Source organism: Vombatus ursinus, unplaced genomic scaffold (genome assembly GCF_900497805.2).
Source record: "Vombatus ursinus unplaced genomic scaffold, bare-nosed wombat genome assembly UNPS02000580.1, whole genome shotgun sequence".
Taxonomy (NCBI): Eukaryota; Metazoa; Chordata; class Mammalia; order Diprotodontia; family Vombatidae; genus Vombatus; species Vombatus ursinus.
In genome coordinates, this window is record NW_020940358.1 from 9,319,854 (window position 1) to 9,345,178 (window position 25,325).

At 37.9% G+C, this 25,325-nt stretch overlaps 1 protein-coding gene across 1 annotated transcript in view; it reads right to left on the minus strand.

Moving 5' to 3' along the window:
• CDH4 (cadherin 4) overlaps positions 1 to 25,325 on the minus strand; it is a 1,142,022-nt gene that overhangs the window by 378,304 nt on the left and 738,393 nt on the right. Inside the window, exon 5 of the mRNA XM_027850675.1 lies at positions 23,950 to 24,126. Within this exon, the coding sequence (XP_027706476.1) occupies positions 23,950 to 24,126 (177 nt within the window). The remainder of the gene's footprint in view (positions 1 to 23,949; positions 24,127 to 25,325) is intronic.

A 25,325-nucleotide genomic window follows, 5' to 3' on the forward strand; every position in this document is an offset into this window, starting at 1 on the left:
AGGAAAAGGTTTGTGGGTACTCAGGGAGCATCTTGGTGTAGTGGAAAGAGCATCATGTTATTCCTTAAGTACACAGGGGCACTGTGATTCATCATTCTGGATTTCTTGCTCGCCTATTTAATAGCTTTTGCCAGAGCAAAAGAGAATAAGGATTGTAGGAAGCATGGCAGAAAAAGAAGGAAGTGCTGCCAGTCAATTTGGAGATATAATCTATTTGAAAAGATGGTTGAACCAGTTAATGGCTAGATGGTTGGGGAATATTCTCCAAGTGCTCTCTGGGTGCTCTGGGAAATTCACAAATATATCATCAACTGAAAAAAGATCAACATATATTATAATGTAGGCTAGTAATGTTGCAGTGACTCTGGAATCAAACTAGTTTAATTTCCTTTATATTAAACTAGATATTAAACTGCCTTGTAGATGGAGTAAAGAAAATGCTAATCACAAAGTAAAAGATTCTCTGGCTTCTGTCAAATTAAGATTATGTACACAGAACCTAATAGTGTACACTCTTCATGATGTAGGTCATATTTTACATTTTAATTGAAGTTTCATTTATTGAGAGCATAACATTAACTTTTCAGTTTCCTCTTCTGTAAAATGGGGATAACAACAGCATCTACTTCACAGGACTGTTGTGAGGATCAAATGTGATAACATAGGTAAAGTACTTTATAATCCTTAAAGTACTCTGTAAATACTAGTCATCACCGTTATTATTATTGTTGATGTCAGTTTTCAAAAGGGAAATGGAAGGTACATTCACATTACCATAGCTTAACTCTTGTGGACTTCCTCAAAATCTTAAAGTTGGTCCCTCTCGTTTTGATAAACAGAGCAGATGCTAGCAAATTGTCCTTTACTGGAATAGGTAAGAAGAGAAAAATGCTGTTTTATAATGATTATTCTCAACAGGCATGAACTCTCTAGGTCTATAACTAAAAAGAGGCTGGAACGTTTGGCTTAATTGCAAGATATTTCATATTTGACCTCAAATTTGGGTCTAAAGATCTCTTTATTTATATTTCCTAGGGTTGTTTCAGTTACAATAAAATGATAATCTTGGGCAAAATATCAATAGCCTTCTTTGAATTTCTACTTTACTGTCAAATTTGAACTGAAAAGTAGATACTAGAGACCTGAAAGCAGTATGACTCCTCCTCTAATTACTGATTAATCAAAAGCTGAGGCTGTTTAAATAGAGAATCCTGGGGAGGAGGAGGAAGTCTCATTAAGAATGAGAGATTAAAAAAAAAAGGCACAGAAAAAGACAGATCAACAAAGACTGACAGAAGAAAACTGATGCATTCCCAAACTCTGTTCTGCTTAGGCTGATCTCACCATCACCAAACTTAAAGTGTGGTAAAGGTCATATTCAAAGGAAAAGACCACAGTAGAATTCAAAGGGAAATTTGAGGATTTTTTTAAAATATGGCATAGGAAAATAATTTCCTAGTCAAAAAAGCCATGACCCTACATCAGCAGTGCTGAAAAGAGGTAGCAATGTTTTCTTTTAGTTTGAGTTTGAATTTGCTTTAGAGAGCTAAAAACTGCCTCTAAGCAGAATTCTGAGTCAATAAATACGCAGAATTTATGTGTGTGTATGTGACTTAAGACAATAACTTGGAAATCTGCTTGTCTTAAAATTCCCCTTAAGCATAAGTTTTACTAAGCCAAATGTTTTCAATAGTGTTCTTACTCAAATCAAATTGGATAACTTTCCCACCAAATTCTTGGCAAATCTTTTCATCATGGACAAAAATTATCACATTAGTCTTCAATTGGGATTTTTAAGTGCTGAAATAATTTTAAGGACTCTAGTTAATGATACAGTTTCTTGTGATACTCAATTCTTCCACCCTTCAAATACCTTTAATACTTTATGAGAATATGAGAAATGTCAGAAAGGGTCAGTTTTATGATTCCTGCAGCCCAGTGTTCTGTCTCTGATAGCAAACCAAGGGATTGTTTGTAGGATAGTAATGGCCACTAACCTTCCAGTTCCTAACATTCCCAATATCTTTCAATAATCCGTTATGGACTCCAGATCACCTATGAATTTATCTAACTTATTTTAATTCTCTATCTTCAGGTTATATTAAAACTTTAATAAACGTTTCACACATACATCACCTACCTTCCGGAGTGTCTTTGTGCATATGCTTTTAATGCACACACACATATTACCTCCAAAGGGCTCTTACCTAGAAGGGGAATGTCATTATAACAATACCTGACATATAGTGCTAGAAGGTTTACAAAGCACTTTGAACATATGATCTCATGGAAAATTTCACAATGACCCTTTGAAGTAGGTAACTATAGGGATTGTTATCCCCATTTGTATATGGAACTGAAGTTCATATAGGCTAAATGACTGGCCCATGGACACACAGCTACCAAGTATCAGAATTCAAGTCCAATGCTCTCTTCATGATGCTTATCACTAGCAGTATTCCCTCCACTGATTTACATCACAGTCCATTCATAAAATGATCTTCATAAGTTGATTTGGTCAAAGACATTAATGAGATGTTAATAGTCAGCTTAAGAATGTAAGTTCCCTGAGGGTGGAGCCCTTATTGTTTTTGTCTTTGTGTACTCAGTGCCTAGCACTGTGTCCAACATAAAACAGGTACTTTATGAATGCTTTGTTGAACTAAATTAAACTTTCTGGTAATGAGTCTCTCTAAACTTAGGTAGGCTAGTCTTTGGATCATTGATACATAGTTTTTTTTCCCCTCAGACTTGTAATGGAAATTTTTCTAGCTTGAAGGGATATGTGAATGCTTGTGCTTTATTGGCATATATTTCAGGAACTCAGAAACACCTCTTTGCCATGATGAAGCATCAGATAACTATAAGGGATAATGGATAAATTTAATGTTTCAATGGATTTATGATCTCATCAGTTTGGGTGCTATCATCATCATTATCATCATTATCATCAACTACTACTCTACTATCTTTAGCATGGATTTCTTAATTTATATGATCAAATCCATAATAGATAGATATGGCAGGAAGATAAGCTTGAAATGAAACAGATTTGATGGGATTTCTTTGTTGAGTTATTCTTATAAGCAGCAATCTGGAATCCCTCTATTTGGACCTAACCAACACAGCACTTAATGGATAAAGCAAAAGTATTAGGAAGATAAAGTTCTGAGGATGGACTGGACTTAGCCATAGAAAATATTAATAATATTGGAATACTCCAAGTCCATTAAGGGCCAATAATATCTCTACCTTTGGGATCTTTTAATAAAGACAATTTTGTTGGAGGGAGGTATTTAATGACACACATGACCAAAAATGAAAATGGCCACTGTTGGAGAGGCTGTGGGAGGACAGAAATACTAATGTACCTTTGATGGAGCTATAAATTAGTCTAACATCTCTAGAAGGCAGCTTGGAAATATACACACAAAAAAGTTATTATATTGTGCATATTCTCTGATCAGGCAGTACTTCTACTAAAGATGTCAAAGACAAGGGTCAAGAACCCATATGCATAGAAGTATTTACAGTAGCACTTTTTGTTGCAGCAAAGAACTAGAAACAAAGTGGGTGCCCATTAGTTTTGGAATGGCTAAATACACTGTGGTTTAAAAATATTATAGAGTATCATAGAAATTTAAGGAAGGATGAGTTTAATAGATTTGGAGAAACATGGAAAGACTTAAATGACCTGATACAAAACGAAAAGAGCAGAAAAAGCAGCACAATCTACATGATGAACACTATAATATAAAAAAAAAACTTTAAAAGCCTATAGAACTTTGATCAATGTAGTGACTAATTATGTCTTCAGAAGACTGATATAGACTCATAATACTCACCTCTTAGCAGGGAGATGATAGACTGGATTTGGTAAATAAGACATTCATTTACAGATACCTCCAGTGCATTGAACAGTTTTGATTGTCTATACTTATTTGTTAAAAGGAAGAGTTTCTATTTGGGGGAGAGATGAGTTAGTGGGCAATGACAGAGATACAAATCAAAGAAGAGTATTAATTAAACACATAGAAGAAAACAAAGAGTTCAGGAGACATGAATTGTAATTTTTATTAGTGTTTGATTTACTACATATTTCTGAAATTATTCAACAAATTCACAACTTCATATATAATCCTCTTTTTTATTCTTTGTGTAACAAAATGTTCATTTTGTTGATAATTAAATGCATATAAAAAAAATGAAAATAGCTTAGCAAAGTAATTCCTATTAGCTGAAAATACGATCTTTAATAGGAAACCAAGAAATAATATAGAAGAATTCCTGAAAAAAGACAGGAATGGATTACTAAATGCTACCTTTTTTTTTTAAGGCCTAGAAAGGCTTCCAATGGGAGCCATCAGGGAATAATGAAAGAACCTGGGAGTCTTTCTTTGCCTACCAGGAAGAAGAAAAGAAAAAAAAAACAAGAAAAGAGAACTCTCAGAATATTACCCGTAAGCTCTAACTAATACTTCCACTTTTAATTGACCACATGCTCCTTTCTAGTCTTGTTCTGTTTTTCTATGTTGCGGGCTGCTTAGCTTTTCTGTCTTCATAACTGTCACTAATAAAACACTTTCTGAATTCCAGACTTTGTGGATCAGGCCTAAAGGTCAGTTGATGTGTCCCTTTCTATCAGACACGTCAATTCTGAATCAATGAGGTCTTGCCCTGTTAATATCACAGACCCACCTCCTCAATCCAGTCAGTATGACTCATTGGAATCCACCCATTGTTTTGGCTGGAGCAAAGGTGAGTAATTATGTCTTCTCTCACTGAAACTGAAATTGAGTAACTGGATATTAGTTGATAATCAAGACTGTTGACAAAACAGGCATATTCTTAACAACATACAGAAGATGACCATTCTAGAGCTTACATGATTTTAAGGGCACTTGGGAACTTATTTTCAAGATATCTTTAAGAAAAAATTTTAAAGGAAATATAAAAGATCAGAAAAAGTACCATTTACCAAAAAAAAAAAAATTGACCCAGAAGACATCAAAGACTACTGCCTCATATACCTATTCTCTCATGTCAATAAAAGTTTTATGATAATGGCCCATGCACATATTTGATTAAAATACCTTTGATTAGAAAAAAGTATCATATGGGAACTGGCAGTATCTTGTTGGTGATTTTCTACCAACAGTAGGTCAGATCTCCACAGTCACAACTCATTGGCAGATGTAGAGCACATAAGATCCTGCCTTATCTATTGCTACTTGATTACAAAGGATCAATTAACTTGGTAAATCTTAAAGCAGCCTTAAAGACATCTGTTAAATAAGGTCTCCCCTTATTCATATTACTAACATAATAAAACCACAGAACTTCACAGTAAAAAAGGGCCTCAGTGTCTATCTGGTATAATCCATGCTTAGTGATTATCTCTGCTAAAATATGTCAAATAAGGAATTCTCTAGCCTTCACATAGTGGCACCTTGTAAGAGGAAATCCACTCCTTCCCAAGGCAGACCGTTCTACTTTGGAGTGGCTCAAATTGTTAGGCAATTTTTCCTTCTATCAAGCTTAAAGTTGCCTCTCTGCAACTTCCATCCTCTTCTTGTTCTGTCTTCTGTAATTACGCATAACATATCTAATCCCTTTAACACATGACAACTCTTCAAATACTTGAATTTTGTTCTTCCCCCAACCTTCTGTTCTCTAGGCTAAGGATCCTTAGTTCTTCCAATTGATCAGCATGTGGCATTATCTCCATGACAGAAGCAATGACAGAGATAACAATGTTTAAGAATCTGCAGAGTATCAGCATAAAGGCAAGCATAAAACTGGGAGACTACAGATCACCAAAATTGTTCATCAGCATCTTAGAGCAATGGTGTCAGGCTTAAATAGAAATAGGGGCAATTAATCCATATGTAAGGATCCCTGTAGGCTGCATATTGGCTTAGTTTTAAAATGCAATGTTACCTATGCTTTACTGTATATTTAATTTATTTTGTTAAATATTTCCCAATTATATTTTAATCTGGTTAGGGACTCACTCAGGAGCGTTGTGGGTCACATGCAGCCCACAAGCCACATATTCGACACCTTGTTTTAAGAGGATGTCTGGCCCAATGTACAAATGGAAGAAGGATTTTGTGTTGAAAGAGACTTTACATATGTTTCGATTTGTGAATGACATTTGGCTAAGTACATCAGTCCCTAGACCACAACAGGAACTTTTCAATGAGATATGCTGTCATTTAAAAGAGATAGACCCATCCAGCTACATGGAAAAAAGAAAGCAGATTAAAAATGCATGTTACCCAATTATGGAATATAATTGAATATGCAACCTATTGAGTTAGTGCATCATTTATTTAGAAGCAAAAGATAGACAAAAAGGCAAATTTTTGACTAAATTTGACTAAAGGGGAAAATTTTTGCTAGATCACATAGCACTTTCAATGATGCCGACAAAGGTGCTTGCTGCTGCAAAATCTGATCTTTTTGTAACTAATATGAATACTATTACTCTTAATACTCAAAACTCAAATGGATCTGTGATGACATCAATGTGAATATTTCCTTCAGTGATAGAGTTTGCAACCACCCCCTTTAACCACCCCCTTTTACCTGCTCTGTGCTCCTTTTGCCCACATCACCTATAAATCAACTATAGGGCATCCACCTAATATGCCAGGGGGCTCTTTCTTAAGTTCTTCTGATCTAATGGAATGTTCCACTGTTTTCACCTCACTCTCACCATTGGTCTAGATGAACTTCTTTTTTTGATAATGAGCTCTACATCATTTTTTCTTCATAATTCACACATGCCATTGTTCTTTGGGTAATTCTCATGTTCTCATGCTTGTAAATCATGGAACATCAGGAGAATAAAAAATAAAGTTGACTCAAAAAGCAATGGAAAGTTGTATGGTGGGTATATGTCAGTTGATGCACATTATCAACAGTGATATATGCACTGGAAGAGGCATAAGGAACATTATGAACACCATATGACTAGGAAGGGAAGTGAGCCAGTCATGTAGCAAGAATGAGGACTAACAGATGATCACCTAGATGTTGCACTATTATCTGTAATATGTTTAAAAAAACTAAGAGGGAAGTGTGTTGGGTAGAAACTTTATGGAAGAATTAGAGAAGATATGGACAAGAATTTCACAGGATAACAACGAATGGATGAGTTATCTCCACCAGTGGAGATAATGGGCCTAAATTGACATACAGGTTAACTCAAGTATTACAGAACCAAGCGCAAAAGGTTGCAAAGTTGCAAAAAGGACAGCTTGGGTCAGATGTCAACTGACAACTAGAGTTATCTAATCATAGAATGAACTGCCTCTAGAGATGGGTGCTTCTCCATCTGGAGGTCTTCAAGAAGAGGCTGGGTGACTACTTGTCAGGTATATTAAAGTAGGTTTTCCTTTCACAAGTGAGTGGGACTGGATGGCAGTGAGGGTCCATTCCAACTCTGAAATTCTATAATTCTGCCATGGTCACAGAGTTCCATTATCCCATTTCTTTAGTCACATCAGTAGTGGTTACCAAAAGAGGTGTCCCTGGTTTCAGGGCAAGCAATCTTACCATAGTTCAAGATTGGCAGTCCAAGTTCTTTCAAAGCAGCCTATGATGAAATTAATATCAATAATGCATATGCAAGACAGGGAAAGAATTTAAACTGAAATATTCTAATAATTGTTCAATCTACCTCATTTTGTATATGTAGATGATTCCTGCACATAACAGAGAGAGGAAATCCTGTGTATGTCCTATTTGTGGCCCAGGAAGGAGAGAGAAACCAGGCCTCCAAAAAGCAGGTTAGAGGTTGAGCTGTCCTCCCATCACAATGGCTACTGCCCTTCCCTGAGGTTCTGCCCTCTTTACACTCCACTCAGATGCTCAGCTGCCTTTTTTTCTTTTCTTCTTCCAGGAACAGGCAATGAGTGTCTCTCTGCTTCTTTCTTTTATCACCCACATTTTGGAAAAATAAAATTAGCTTCTTGGCTTAAATATGTGTTACAGCTCATGAAGCCCCAAAGCCCAAGTCAAACAAATTATTCAATTGCAAAGCAGCCTGACAGGCCCATAAAACTAAGTGCAGATGCAAATGCATCTTTAAGCCATTTAATGTTTTGATTAAAACAACAGAGATCCGAGACAGTAAGAGGCCCCTTCTTTTTATAGGCAGTTAATGCAGTGATGGCCCTGAGTGTTCTGCTCTGGTTAAGCCTTGGTCAGGCTTCCCATTATCAGCTTATGGTTTCAGCCATAAACAAAGCAAAATAAAAATGAAGCCCATCTCTGCTACAAGTTGAAACCTGTCTGATAACATTTCTTTCCAGGGCATCATTTTTAAAGTTTCTTTGAAAAGGAGTGTCTGACTGCTGAAGTATCACCAGGGATACAGAAACCAAAGAATCATTTTTAGTTTTCTTCTGTATCTTTGGAATGGACTGATTTCCTAAACATGATTTCTTTTCCCCTGGATGTTATTCTGTTTTGATTGGATTCTCTTTTCAAGCTTTCAAAATAAAATGCTCGTCAGCCTTAACTGCATATGTCTTTGCTTTGTGAGTTTAAGTCGGGGTCTTGAAGTTGAAAGCTCTATGAGGTTAGATACATTTTTTCCCATTTCCCCATTACTCTGAAGAAAGGAATTTTCAGCACGAAGTATTGGCTTACTGGAAGAAATTAAGGGGAAATACCAAATGTTATCAAAAATAGGATCAGTCTTTCCCCAGGAATACTGTCATCAAAAGCAAACTGCAAAACTTAGGGATGTTTCAGTCCCTTTGTAGGGAGTGCCAGACAGCCCTCACATTTGTCTTCTCTATAATCTACCACGATGCTTCCAGACTTCAGCTTATGGACAAGGAGAGAAGCTAAAGGCCATGGCCAATTTGAGCTCCTTCCACCTTGGAAAGATAACGAGGGCCCCAGACCAGGCTGAGAATTAATCCCAAAGCAGTAGCTTTTAGTGATACCACCTGAGCACAGAAAGACACCAATTAGAAGAGAGTGGCAGCAATAGCACTGAGGGCCAGAGGTGTGTTTCGGAAGTATTCTCACTACTGAGATCATCACCTTCTGAGGTCACTCAGTTCAACTGAACCTTCTTCCTTAGTTGGGAGGTTTCTAAGGAAAGTTATGAGCAGAGGGCTGTGGGCTAATGGGTTTTTTGGTTGCTGCAAAATGTTTAAAAAAAGGAAAAAAAAACTAAGAGAGAATCTCCCAGTGTGTTGGGTAAAAACTTTATGGAAGGATTATATATGTGGATAAGAATTACATAGCATAAGAAGGAATGGATGGGTTATCTCCACCAGTGGAGATAATAGGCCTAAATAGATGAGACATGGATCTCATAAAATTATTGCTATTGTAGCAGGGCAGCATATGTTTGTGTTTGGGTGGGAAATGGGGTTAAAACCTTAGGTAGTATCTACACAAACAACAGGAAATAAATATTAGAAGCAATTAGGTAGACATGTATTAGTAACGTGGAGAAAGGTCACTCTTACTGATGTGCTTTTCTGTTTTGTGACTGACTGGCAATATTCTTCATTTCCTTGCCTATATCATCTGTATGCTTCTTTTCCTCACTCCCCATTCACTTAATATCTGCCTTAGCATCAGCAAAAGAAAGTCAATGTAGTACAGTTGATAGGGCATTGAGACAGAAGGTCTGAGTGGTGGGGTTTTCATGTGCTGACATAGAAGCAATCCTTTTATTCTATCTGTAGCTCCATGGCTGTCATTTGTCTTGAATGTCATGGCAAGTGGTGAAAGGAGGAAGAACTGGAATGGCAAGGCTGAATGACTCCATCTGCCATGATCATTGACTCTTTGATCATTCCACCTTAGTTTCGTGACCCTAGGTATGTCATTAAACTTCTTTGTGTCTTAGTTTCCTCACCTATAAAATGAGGGGGCTAGTCTCAAAGACTCCTAATGTCTCTATCCACTCTAAAACTATGATCCTAAGATCCAAAACATAATTAGAAAGGCAAATCTTTATTTTTTTAAATAGTAAAACCACATTGTATCCCCAACACATGACAGGTATAAATAGGCTGAAATATGTCATTAACGATATCTCATCTGAAAGAAGTGGTGTTATATAAAAGGCACCATGAAGAAGAGGGACGTGACTCCTCTATGAGGAGCTATAGAAAGGCAGAGAAGAGGACAGAAGTTCTGGGATCTGTATGGTGAGGGAGGAGAGATCCATATTGAGGAGAACAAGAATCCTCCAAAATAGTGAGGTTTAAAAAATCAATAACTACCCAGATCTTGCTTGTCTTTATCTAGGTATTTCATAATGCTCTTAAAGGCTCTTTCATTCTCAATTTCTTTTGCTCCTTATGACATAGAAATTGTAATTATGTGTAGTAATGGTTTATTATGGCAAAAGTCCATTCTTGACTGGTGGGGAAAATCTCTTTAAAATATACCTGTAATGTATCTGTGTACATGGATGTGTATTTGTCCTAACATAATCCCTGGCACAGAGTACATGTGATGCTTTATCTTTTTTGTTCTGAAATTTCCTCCACTTTTCTCAACATTACCATAACCAGTTGAACTTAAGCAGGATCTACCTGGTATGGCAGCTCAGGAATTGATCTGGAATGATAAAAGAGAACATTTAGTCAATGATCATGGCAGATGGAGTCATTCAGCCTTGCCATTCCAGTTCTTCCTCCTTTCATCACTTGCCATGATATTCAAGATAAATGATATCCATGGAGCTACAGAAAGAATAAAAGGATTGCATCTGTGTCAACACATGAAAACCCAACCAACAGCTTTTAAAGGACCCTGCACTAGACCTTAGTAATGAACTTTTACTCTGTGCTTCCTCTCTAAGAGCTCAGATAGTCAAGAATGCCCATCTCTGAACTTCCTCTTCAATTGTGATCTTCAAGTCCTGCTACTAGAATACCATGTGACCAAACCAGAGAAGGGTATGAGACTCTCCAGTTTGTGAATCTGGATGGATGGCTAACTGATACTTAACAGCAGTATTCTTAGCAATGACTCTACCTTTAATGGGCTTTCACTCCATCAATGGCTATAGTCATAATTTTATTCCTTCTGTAGGTAACATATAGGTCGTAAGTGGTCAACTCGGGTTAAATAATTAAAATAATAATGGTCGAGTATAAATTTTTGGATATTGGTTATCTAGTTAGTAGATTATCTAGGCTTCTTGCTAATCTTCCTTCTTCCTCTTCTTGTCAATTCATGATGCTGTGGTAGAAAAGTCATTGGGTTGAGTTGGGGGACATGGGATTAAATTCTCACTGTACCATAACCTGACATTTCACATTGAGCCTATCACCTTCCCTCCTGGGCCTCAGTTTCCTCATTGCTTTTTTTTAAAGGATTTGATTGATAAGCTCTGACATTTCTCTTCACTAAGTTCTAAGGTCTTTCTAAGCTCTGACATTTTATTCTCTCTGTTCTAGGGTCGTTAGGTGATATAGTAGGGTCTAGGTGATATAGTAGATTGTAATAACTAGCATTCATAATGCCTATTATGTGCCAGCCTCTATACTAAGCCCTTTACAAATATTATATCACTTGATTCTCACAACAACCCTGGGAGAAGGTCCTATTATCATCCCCATTTTACAGATGAGAAAACTGAGGTGGGCAAAAGTTAAGTGACTTGCCCAAGGTCACATAGTAGTAAGTGCCTGAGGATAGATTTGAACTCAAGTCTTCCCGACTCTAGGACCAGTGCAGATAAATAAGTAAAATAGTTTTTCTTTCTTTCTTCCCTTCCTCCCTTCTTCCTTCTTTTCTTGTCCCTGGCACAAAGTAAGCGCTTTTTAAATGTTAGTCGAATTGAAACAATCATCTAAACTGAGAATGATAAATTCAATCAATAAGCATTAACAGCTTACTATATGCCAGGCATTGTTCTCAGCACTGGAGACATAAAGAAAGGCCAAAATAGTCCCTGCAAACAAGAAGCTTATATTTCAATAAAGGAAAAAAAATATTTAAGTAGGTATATACAGGGGCAGTTAGGTGGCACTATGGATAAATTTCTTGGCCTGAAGTCAGGAAGATTCATCATCCTGAGTTCAAATCTGGCCTCAGACACTTACTAGCTATATGACTCTGGACAAGTCATTTAACCCTGTTTTCCCCAGTTTCCTCATCTGTAAAATGAGCTTGAGAAGGAAATGGCAAACCACTCCAGTATCTACCAAGAAAACCCCAAATGGGGTCATGCAGAGTTGGACATGACTGAAAAGGACTGAACAACAATAACAGGAATGTACAAGATACATACATTGTATTTCAATTCTCCATGCCCTTTCTTCTCTTCTACCTTTCAGTATCCCAGATTACTGACAAGTGGCTACTTAGGGTAAAGGTGCTATGACTCCACTTTAATCATTCTTTATTCTGTTCATCTACCCAGATAGCACTGATTGGTTTTCTTCTGTGTGCACAACTTAGTACTTGATAGCTGAGTGGGGCAAGGAAAGAGGATAAATGAATTTATAGAGTTGACATATTCCCCCTCTGTTCATAGGTCTTTGTTAGGTAGAATCTTCCCAGGCTTAAAAAGAATAAATAACAAAAACAAAAACAACACCAACACTTATCTAAGGTTTGCAAGATGCTTTTCATACTTTATATCTTTTGAATATTGTGAGAAAGGTATTATTGCCCCTGTTTTACAGATGAAAAAACAGGCTCAGAGTGGTTGTGATTTGCCCATGATCATGTAGCTAAAAGAGTGTCAGAAGCCAGATGTGACTCCATATCTTCCTGATTCCAAGTCTAGTATTTTAACCATTCTGTCACATTGTTTCTCAAGTTACTGTTAATTAAAATGAAAATCAGCCCAGTTTCCTCAGCACACAACATGCATTTGCCTCCCCTACCAAAAAAACAAAACAAAACAAAAAACAAAAACAAAAAAAAACTTCTAAGATTTTTCAGGAGTTAGTTGAGAGTAAAAGAAAAAAAAAACTACAATACAGTAAATTGATCCAAAAGGCAGGCCTGGGTAGCTTACCCAAACACAACAAAGCCAGCCCCAAAATCTAATTAACAAGGAGCCAGCTGGATGAAATAAGCTAACGAGTTACTTGGAGCCCAATTTAGTCAGTGAGTTCCTTCCTTCCAAGCCTGGACTTTGAAGCACAATCAAATATTATTTTGCACTCTGCAATTAAAGCAGACAGGGAGACTGTGTAGCTGCTGCAAGATTTGTGTTAGTAGTGAAGCATTAGTGCTCCTGGGAATCAAACTGAGATTCACCCATTTGTGGCAGGTGTTGTAAGTACTCAGCCTAACAATCCACCTACGCATGGCACTCCAGCAATTCAGCGACTAAATTAAGTCTCTGAATATTAAATTAATGATGGAAATCTAAAATATTAATATATTCTAATTGAATATTCTCCGATAAATTATCCAAGCATTCTCAGCAATTTGATTTTTACTTTCATTTCTTAAGGAACTTTCAGCTGCATAAATATAGCTATTAAAGCAATTCAAAGAAATGGAACATTTTCTGCTCAGACAAGAGACAACTCTATAAACACAAAGAGTCTAAAATTTCTTTCATGTGATTGATTAAATCATAGAACCCAAGACAGCTGAATCATTAAATGACTGCTTTCTTCCAGTCCCTTTTGGCTTTAACAAGGACAATATAAATTCCCTCTAGGTCTGAATACAAAAAAACCCACTATACATATAATTATAGTAAGCCTTGAATGCTTTTGTAGGAACATTTCACATACAGTATTTTGGGTGCTGTGGCTGCATTTTTAAAAATCCGTTTTCTGGGTAGGCAAGTACACAACTGGACATATGATAAGTATTGGTATATTTCTATCTGTATATGAAATGCGGAGGGTGTATTCGAAACTATGGCTGCATGTCTATTAAGTGGGATTTGGGATGGCAGATAATTGCTGTATTCTATGAAACTGACAAGTAAGTTAGAAGAACATGCTGTCTTATATGCAGATAGTGTTATTTGTTCTTCATTCTAGAAGAGGACCATGACATCTGGAAGGTGATGCCATGACTTGCAAGTGAATTGGATTTAAGTGAGGGAGGGCTGTGCAAAGTCACCAGCCTCACTATCTCCTCTGAGGCCATTTGGGTCCAGTGACAAGATAAAGATCAGGACAACTGGAGATGGCCCAGGATTCAGTGGAGACTTTGGCCTTTTTAAGTTAAGGTCTTTCCCAGGTCTCAGTTACAAAGACAAAGGAAGATAATGATTTCCATGGAGATATTATCTAGACCAGGGTTTCTTAACTTGGGGTCAGGGAACTTTTATTTTTCTTTAAATATATATCTATATAGATATAGATAGATAGACAGACAGACATAGATATACACACATATGTATATAGATATATAACTGTTTCAATATAATTGGTTTCCTTGTTAATCCTTTGTATTTAAGCATTTAAAAACATTCTTCTGAGAACAGAAGGAATCCATAGCCTTCATCAGACTGCCAAAGGAATCCATGATAAAAGCGGGGGGGGGGGGGGGGACCTCAGATCTATAAGATAGAGACCTCAAAGGGTAATTGCTCTTTATGTCTAGGTTTGAATGGACTGAATGAATTCTATTTTCCATTCATTCTTGGAGTGGGGCTGGGGTGGGGCTCTATTTTAGTAACTGTGAATGCACTAAACTGTTCATGAAAGGCAGAATTAACACCCCCTCCCCACCTTTCCTTAAAGCTCAAACTCACCCTGCCTCCAACCTCTCCTCCTGTATTAGTTTCTTCCCTGAGGCTTTCACTCTCCCTCACTGCAGAACTCTCCAAGGAAAGAAATCCTCTTATTTTTTCATTTCACCCACATGCTTTTATGACTTTGAAGAACTAGGCTCTGTCACAAAGACTCAGAATAAGGAAGGATTTAGAGAGTGAATAGTTTCTCCCTCTAGTAAGGTGACTGAGTCCAGTTACCTTTTACCATGTTTATAAGAATGGAATATACTTTGGGAGGGGTTCAAATGGGTACCCTTATTTTGTTCAAGGGAAACATGCAGATGAATAAACCTCAGATTAGACTATTCTGTATGCAATTAGGTAACTGCATCTGTCAGATAGGTGTTTCATCAACTAACCTTCTGATTCTTGTATACAAACTAATTTCACACAACTGAAAAGCTGGAGGATAGAACAGATGTGCTTAAAATAATGGTGCATGTGAAACTGAAAGCCCTCCTCCATTGTTGAATTTGATTCAATGTAATCAATAAATATTTATCTACTTATGATCAATGCAAGTATGATGATTATGCTCCTAGAGAAGATACCAGCAGTATGGGGAAGTCAAACACCCGTACACTGAACTAGATTAAAATATAATTGGGAAATGTTTAACAAAATAAACAAAACTACAATAGAACATATATAATGTTAATATCTAGTTTTCTGGGAGGCAACTAGGTGGCTCAGGCCTGGAGTCAGGAAGACCTGAGCTCAAATCTGACCTCAGATACTTACTAGATGTATGACCCTGGGCAAGTCATTTATCCCTGTTTGCCTCAGCTTCCTCATTTGTAAAATGTGCTGGATAAGGAAATGGCAAACCACTCCAGTATCTTTGCCAAGAAAATCCCATGGATGATATGGTTCACAGGGTCACGAAGAAGTCAATATGCAGTAAGCAAGCATCCTATATACAGCTTAGTGGTGCTGGTTCTATCTGTGTTTGGTACTACTAGCATAGTGAAAAGAATAACAGATTTGGAGTAAAAGACAAAGGTTCAAAACAATCACTTATTACCTTTAGGACCTTGGACAAGGCATACCATTTTTGTCCTTACTGTAAGATGAGGGAGTTGGGTGAAATGACCTCTAAGGTCCCTTTCAACTGTAAATCTATGATCCAAAGATAATAGGCATTACAAAGAGTCTCCTCAGCCTACTTCCATACTTCATAGAGTCCTGATTTCCTCTGTAGGGGCATTCACTCTTCTGATGAAGAAGGCAACTTCTTCATCATTTAGTGGACTAATGTGTAGCTGTGGCCAAAAGAATTCATCACCTAGCGGCCAGGCTAATGGTAATGAGCTCCTAAAAGCTTAGCCAGGCTGTCCCTTGGTCAGTAGACATTGTCTTTTCAAGATGAAGCAGCTATTAATTTAATTTAATTTACTAATATTAATTTAATGAATTACTGATCTTAATATTAATTTTGGCTAATTAAGAGGATCATATTTCAATGATATTTTTACCTGTGCTATTTATCTATGAGGGCAGCTAGGTGGCACGGTGGATAGAGCATAGGGCATTAAGTCAGGAAGATCTGAGTTTAAATCCAGACTCATATACTTATTAGGTATGTGACCCTGGGCAAGTCACTTAACCCTGTTTGCCTCAGTTTCCTCATCTATAAAATGAACTGGAGAAGGAAATGGCAAACCATTCTAGCATCTTTGCCAAGAAAATCCCTAATGAATTGAACACAACTGAAATGACTGAATTTTGTTCTCATCTAGACCATCACCGTGGGACATTCTTGATATGGAAACACTCTAGTTCTTCAGTGATGATTCATTTACAACTTAGAATCTTAGAAAGTTGTCTGATGGTATTGAATGTTATAGCAAAGTTGTGTCAGGGGCATACCTTGAACCCAGATTTTTCCTGTCTCCAAGGCCAGACCTTTATCACTACATCATCACTACATCATGCTGCCTCCCATTCATCTCTCTCCCTCCCCCTCTCCTTCCTCCTTCTCTCTCTCTCTCTCTCTGTCTCTCTCTGTCTCTCTCACACACACACACACACACACACACACATACAGACCTTTAGGAAGCTATAAGGTCATATAGCTATAAGGAAAATACAAATGGATTGCTGGAGGGTGTGTGTGAGTAGTGGGTCTCTTGGATATCCCCTCCAAAGGTGAAGGATAAATCCCAAATATCACCAAGTTCCCTTACTAGCCAATCCTGGACCTATCAATTTACTATAATCCCCTCTAAAACTATTTTATTTCTTTTCACCTGAGTAATCTCTAAATTCTAAATTTTTATTATACACTGAAAAGAGAAGCATTTCCAGGATTCAATTTTCATTATTCACTTTTTTGGGAGGTGTGGGACAGGGTGTTGTGTCTGCGGTGTTTCTGTCCTTCCATTGGCATTTCCAGTGAGGAAATTCCCTTTACCAATGCAGAAGAGTAACTGGGAACTTAAGTCTTAGAGAGCTGCCTAGAGCACTGGGAGATTGAATCCAGGATTTCAAGGAGTGTCAATCAATAAACATTTATTAAGTGCCTACTGTGTGCCAAGCATTACCCTAAGCTTGGGGATACAATAAGGGGCAAAAGACAGTCCTTACCCTTAAGGAGGTTACAATCTAATGGAGGAGAAAACATGCAAACAAATATATACAAAGCAAACTACATATAGGGTGAATAGAAAATAATTAACAGAGGGAAGGCACTGGAATTAAGAAGGGTTGGGGAAGTCTTCCTGTAGAAGATGGGATTATGGGAATAGGAGAAAACTTCAATCAACAAATAATCATTTATTAAGAGCCTCCTCTGTGCCAGGCACTTCAATAATCTCTAGGGATATAAAAAGAGGCAAAAGACAGTCCCTGCCCTCAAGGAGCTCACAATTGAGTGGGGGGGACAACAAACAAGTTATACACAGGATAATAGGAAATAATTAAAAGAGAGAAGACACTGGAATTAAAAGGGGTTAGGGAGGGGCAGCTAGGTGGTGCAGTGGATAGAGCACTGGCCTTGGATTCAGGAGGACCTTAGTTCAAATCCAGCCTCAGACACATAATACTTACTAGCTGTGTGACCCTGGTCAAGTCACTTAACCCCATTGCCTGAACAAAAAAAGTAAATAAATAAAAAAAATGAAAAGGGGGGGGGGGTTAGGGAAGGCTTCCTATAGAAGGTGACATTTTGTTATTGTTGCTGTTGTTGTTTAGTCATTGTAGTTGCATCCAACTTTTCATGATCCCTTTTGGGGGTTTACTTGGCAGAGATACTGAAGGGGCTTGCCAATTCTGTCTCCAGATCATTTTATAGATGAGAAAACTGTGGCAAACAAAGTTAAGTGACCTGCCCAGGGTCACATAGCTAGTAAATGTCTGAGGCAGGATTTGAACTCCTGTCTTCCTGACTCTAGGCCCAGTACTCTATCCACGGTACCACCCAGTTGCCCAGGTGGAATTTCAGTTGAGACTTAAAGAAGTCAGGGAGGTCAGTATGGTTTGAATCCATTTTATCCTGACTCAGAGGCTGGCACTTCCTCCGTTACACCACACTGCTTTTCATTTCCTTACTATCTTACTTTTTAATTTTAAAAATATGTTTTATTGACACCTTTTGTCTTTATATCACAAGTCATTTCCCATCTACCCCTTCAAACTTAACCCTCCCTTGTGAGAAAGCAAGACAATTAAGCAGACATATGTGACAAGGAGATGACTTCTGACAATATATACATTATTCAGTCCTAGTTGTCCCCTTCCCTTCAACTGTAAGGGAAGATACAAAACTTAATTTAGATACTGGTTTAATTTCAGAAGTACAAACAAAAGAAAAGGCTTAAATATTTTGCTGTTACAATGAAATCTCTGATATATTTAAATTCTGTCAGTTCCACTGGAAATGCAAACCACTTTTCAAAGCCTTAAACACTCTGTCTTATCTACAGGTTCAGAAAACATAATTCACTAGAATGGTTTTTGCTTTGTGGCTTTTAGGGGTTAAGGGCCAGTGCAGATAATCTGCTAAACTTGAAATGGTCCTCTCCTCTTACCATTGTCTCACATTTCCTTAGTGGGCCCACATAGATTCCCCACTCAGTTGCTTTCTCTTGGATGACCATACTGTTAAATATAGTGTAGAAATAATTCTTGGGTTGAGAAGTAGGTTGGACTAGATGACATCTGAGCTCCCATTCCAGCTCAGTTTGGGTATTTTTGAATACCCAATGAATGAACTGGGAATTCTCAGTGGCATTTCCAGGATTCAATTTTTACTTATTTTCTTCCCATTTCCCATGCGGTTTAGATCCCAGTTTAATTTCAGAAGCACAAATGCGAAAAAAAAAAAAAAAAAAGCTTAAACATTTTGTGCCACTGTTCTGGCTGGCTGCTCAGAAACCAGCCTAAACTGAGTGGTTATTTTCTGTTTTGGATGCCATCTTCATTGCAAATGTGTTTTCCATTCCCTATGCATGGCTGAGCAACTGTATATGAGCAGCCATGATGCTCCTTAGAAGGAAAAAGCCTGTAATTAACCAAGGTTTGGGGAAGAAGATTCTGTTCTCCTCCCCTCCATTTTTCATTTAACATATTTTATCAGAATGAAATGCTTTAACGAGCAGAGAATTGCAGCTGATCCCAGCTGAACTTCGTAGGGCTGTTTTCAGCTCCACATTCCCATTAAGATGCATTCACATTTGCTATGATTTAGACTTCATTCAGGAACAACCTTGCCCCAAATACTGACAAGTAACTAATCAGCTTCCATGAAATGAAATGTTCCCCCCCCTTTTTTTTTTACAATGAAAAGCAGGAATGGGAGAGCATAAGCCCCTTCCTTGTTGCTCTTCTCCTGCTCCCCATACAGACTTGCTGTGCACCATACAGAATAGGAGTCCATGGAGACGTAAGCAGAATTGGAAAAAAGAGACACAAAAGGAATGTATGGGTACACAGAAATACCCCTGTGTTTTGATGCAACTCTGAGTTTCATTTCAAAAATACAAATCTTCTTCAATGGAAGCCATAATGGGTATGCCAATTCCCATTTACTAAAGACATATCCAAAAGAGCCCCGGCCTCAGAGACTAGTCTTCCGATGAAAGGAGACAAGGAAAGATCAGGATGCCTGTACTATTATTGGTTTGAAAAGCTTTAGAAGCCCATTCACCAGAAATTCACTGGCACAAATTTTCTCCACGACTCAGTTCAATGCTGTCCACTTTCATGGCTGTGCCTACTCTAGTGCAGGAACAGATGGGAGCCCAATCCACCACCCAACATTCAGGAGTGTTTGAAATCAGATCAGAACTGTTCACCTAGATCTATCAGGCAGCCAAGCACCCCTGGGACAGTGTGAAGATTAGGAGGATGGAAATAAGCACACGGTTCTCATCTTTGAAAACCTTCATTCATGTCCCTCCTCCTCTTCTCACAGCCCTTTACAGAGTAAAATGTAACTGATAAACCCTTCGCTCATGCCGACATTCAGGCAGCCCTCACTATAGGGGCAATCGTGTGGGTCAGGGGACCCAAGGCTGCAGATGACAAATGGGCTCTGAACCAGAAAAACATCATAAAACATAAAAATACAAGAAGAACCAGCCACCACAGGGAAGTTTCACGCTTATGACAATAGTTTCTCAGCATTGTGCAGTGCTGTAACAGCCCGCTCTGATTCCTCATCCACACGCCATTACTGACTTCTGGGAAAATACTTCACTCCCGCAACCCCCTCCTCATCTGTGTTTTCTGTTTGGAAATGTCAACAACACAGACAGCATAAAGAAATGAAGCTCAACAATGAATGGACAGCTTCTAAGGTTCTTACTGTCACTTGTCAATAGTTCATAAGATTTGGGTTAAATTTTTTTTCTGCATCTGATCGGATAAATAATAAAATCGTGTATTACTTCCCAAAACAGAAATTTAAGTGTTTGATGATCTCAAACTATGGAAAGATTTAGCAATGGCTAAATTTCGACAGAAAGCTGAATACATTGCCTATTTAGGAGCCTTAGACTACAATGCAAGGCTGAGTTTCATCAATATTTTAATGTGAAGTCAGGCTAGGATTTCGTTGTCCTGTTTTTTTCCCACCCTCCCCCTGAGAGAGGAGAATGGGTCAGAAAACAACAACCTATATTTTTCTCCCTAGTCAGCTAGAAGCCAGCAATAGCTAAAGAATAAAATAATATTGAAGCATATGAACCTATAGCTTTACAAAGTATAGGGTGGGGTTTTGTCCAAGAGTTTTCCTTCTCACTTTTCATCCATTAAGTTGACTCTCTCAGTGTTTGGCAGGATGGTAAAAGGTGCTACTTGGAGGAAAAGGAACTGCAGTCCTTCAACATCATCATCATCATCATCATCACAATAGTATTCAAATAGTGCTTTAAGGTTTGCAACGAGTTTTGCAAATAGCTCATTTGTATCCTCACAACAACCCTGGCAGGGTTGTTTACTATCCCCATCTTACAGATGAAGAAAATGAAGCGGACTTGCCCAGGGTCACACAGCTAGTGTCTGAAGTCACATTTGAACTCAGGTCTTCCTGTTTCTAGATACAGCACTCTACCTATTTTTTTTTCTAGCTGTCTCAGATAATGGCTAAGGTTGGTCAACCCAGCTGATTAGAACATGGCTAAAAGCTTTGATCCCTGCAGGCAGAGCCATAACTAGAGCTGAATAACTCAGATTTTTCCTAAAGTGCCAAAATTTAGAAAGCTTAGCTCACTGTGATGGAGAGAGACGCCTCTTACATGAGGCCTTTATTGATTCCCTCCACCATTGCTTTGTCTTTGCTTATATTCACTTGTGTGTATACATGTTGTTTCTCCTATGTTCTAACCCAAGCTCCCAGAGGACTGGGATGTTACACTTCTATCTTTGCCTCCATAGTACCTAGCACATTGCCTGGGCACCTAGTAGATACTTAATAAATGTTTGTTGTTAACAATAGAACTCACTTTCAGCTGTGGACAAAGATTTGGCACCTAGTTAGAAAAGACAATTAGTTAAAGTAGAAGCTACACACACACACACACACACACACACACACACACACCCCTCTCTATCCTAGAGGCCTGGTTTGTAAACAAAAATTACTTACGTATGATCTGTTTCTGTGCAGTCTATTACGATTCTAAAAGGGGAAAAAGTCCCTTTCTACAACAGCATCCTTAACTACAGTCAGCTATTAAACTTGGGAATAGGGCAAGATGGTTGTGGATGGATCATAGATTTCAAAATTAAAGGAATCTATCATGTCATTTAGGCCAATTCCCACATTTTACACAAGAGAAACTGAGACCCAGGGAGATTAAGAGACTTTGAACAAAATCATACAAATAACAGCAAGGTGGTCCAATGGATAGAAAACTGGACTTGGAGTCAGGATGACCGAAGTTCAAATATAGCCTCAGACACTAGTTGGGAGACTTTGTACTAGTTTGGGTGACTCATCACTTGACTACTGTTTGCCTCAGTTTTTTCAACTGTAAAATGAAGATAAGGCCACTTATCTTCCAAGGTTGTTGTGAGGATCAAATTAGATTAATTCTAGCACATAGGGGTCATGTAAATGCTAGTTATTATTATTGTTATTATTATTAGTAGTAGTAGTATTTATATTAGCATTAGATGTCAAAGGCAGGATTTGAACCCAGGTTCTCTGATTCCTTGGTTATAGATAGATAGATAGATTGGTAGATTGATTGATTGACTGACAAAGATGTAAAGAACATTTACTAAGCATTTAAGTGTGAGGCAATGTACTAAGCACTAGGGACCCAAATACAAGCAAACAAGCAGCTCCTGTCCTCAAGGAGCTTACCTTATAATGGGGGAAGATAACCGGCACTGGTGAAGGGGGCAGGGTAGAATTGCCCAGCAGCGTGGTGTGGAGATGTTATTGAAACCTAGTTCTAGGCAAGCTAAGGAAAATTTAAATATCATAGCTATCGTCTTTAAATATTGACAATTAAATATCGTCCTAGGGACAGTCTAAAGTTATGGTTGGGAGATAAAGGGTATAATACGGCCAGAGAACATACGCAACATTGTCAAGAGCTAGCCAGGAGAAAATTCAGAGTCCTACAGGGTCAGTAGTATAACTTTTATACTGAAAGCACAGCATTGCATTTAATTACAGAAACTTTTGACATTGCTTAGCACTATATTAGTGGCAATCCTCCTTTCTAGCTCAATTAATTTTAAAATTTTTGGGTAACACTGCAGAATAATTCTATTGGATAGGAAGTTAGATATATACATATAGAAAACATTTTATATAGATATATAGATAACATTTTCTGGAAGAAGAAGGAACATATTCAAAAGTTATTCCTTTTTCTTCAAGTCCATCTTTGAATTTTAAACACCCAACTTCATCCTTCCGAGTTGAAAGGAATAAGAAACAAAGAAGTGTCTAATCATCACAGAGAAAGAAATGACACATTAATAATAATTCATGGCATCATAGTTTCAAGAAGAGTGAGGTGAGTTTTGTCACAATGGATGGAAATTACTTAATGGGATCTTCACCATCATTTTGTCAAATTATTGTTGAGATTAGAATGCAATTTTCTTCAAAGGGAGGAAGAAAATGCTAGTCAATGGACTTGGTTATTGAAAAATAAATATGTAAAATGAATTATTTCCCCCAAGAAAAGACACATCATGGTGGGTGGCATGAAGAACACCCACAGCAAACACTTCTATTTTATTCAAATAACCATCAGTAACAACACTCCACACTTGCTTCATTTCTTTGTGTGATATAATCTCACAACTGCAAAGGTATAACAAATATTAATGAACAACAGCTTATTTTTCATGGAAGATGACTATAAGTGGCAAGATTATGGGGTGGCCACATACGGGTCATGGACCCTAGTCCTAGCTTTACCAGCAACTTTTTCCATAAGCCATTAAAATGGTTTAGAGATGCCTGAGGGAATGATCATGGCTTAATTGATCAGGAAGGCTTGAAGAATATCATATCCCACTTTGATTTTTCCCCTGCTTCATATGACACAAACTTTTTGGAAAGATGAAAAATATGTCTTCGAAGAGAGGAAGCACAGACACTCTACCCAGGTTCAAGCAGATCAGTGCCGCCTTGCAGCTTGAAAAGGAAGTCAACATTTGGAAGGGAACTCTCCACCTCCTGGCCAGAACTGCCAGGAGAGTTTCTCTCAGAATATGTGTTTTTTAAATCCACTTACCCTTACAAGCTGCTGTGGGAAAGGACCGCGGGAATTTTCTGGGACATTGATTGGTGGAATGACCCAGTCCCTCTTTTGTCTTCGTAGACCATTGGAATTCTGATGCTGGGGCCATGGTAACAGCATATCACTTGGCGGCTGCATGATTTCCAGGGAAGTGCTCTTCCTCCCTTTTTGCTGGTTATTTTTTTTTTTTTTTGTGGGATGGGGAAGGGAAGAAAGGGAGAGAAAAAAACATCATGAGATAATGCTCCAGAGGAAGTATTCCCCACCCTGACCCCTGTAGGCTCCAACACTATTTGGATGGCATTGCTTAGTTCCATTAAAAAAAATCTCTATGTAGCAAACTCATGTAGTATTAGCCCACATAAAATTGAATCAAACGTTTCTTCATTAAGGAGGCATGACGCATAATTATCTTCCTGGCTATCGATATAATTGGAAAAAACCATGGAGGAAGTGACTTTCTGGAATTTATAGAGGCCATTATGCCAAAGGTAGGCATTTGAAAGAAGATGAGATGCCCAAACTGGGAAAAGCTTGTAAGAACCCACTAGACAAATGGCTGTACTTCCCTCATGCCTCCTGTCCAACACGTTCAGGGTCTGAAAATGGTTTTGTTTTGTAAATGCAAAGCTGGATGAGGAAGGCCAAAGTGTGGATGCTAGCTGCATGGTGCTAAGAGTACTACATTTAGAGTCACAGCACCTTGGACCAAAACCTAGCTCTGCTCCTTTCTACCTATGTGACTTTAGGTAAGTCATTTTATCTCCTTGGGCCTCAGTTTCCCTCCCTATAAAACAAAGAATTGGAACTAGATGATGTCTAACTTCCATTCTGGTTCTAAATCTATGCTCCTATGCTCCTAGCATCCTCATAGTACAGAGTCAAAGTTCCAGAGATAAAGAGATAGAGCTGAAGTCTTAAGTCTACATGGACAAAATAGCCCCAGTAATTCAGCCAAAAAGTACTTTAACAATATACATACTTACAAAGGCATCAATTGAGAATTCTCCCCAGATAATTCACATCTACCCTAGCTAATATCCAAGCTTTCAGATGTATTTTTTTTTCATTTTGAATCCCTCACTGAGTCTTCATGTTAAAATTTACAGTGATTACTAATTAAAGAGCATAAAGAACTGAAAGGTTTCCCATAGGTCATTATCACCCCTGGATTGTAAAGGATGAGCTGGACTTGTGTATCCTTCATGGTGCCCTTAATTTCTAGGGAAATATGACATTATACAAATACCTCTTTAAAGAAGGATTAATAGACATTGCCTAATGATTAATCACCAAGATCCTTAGAGTAACTAAGTGGAGTAAAATACATTTCTAGCCTGTTCTGTGAACTCACTGTATCTAATTTGAGA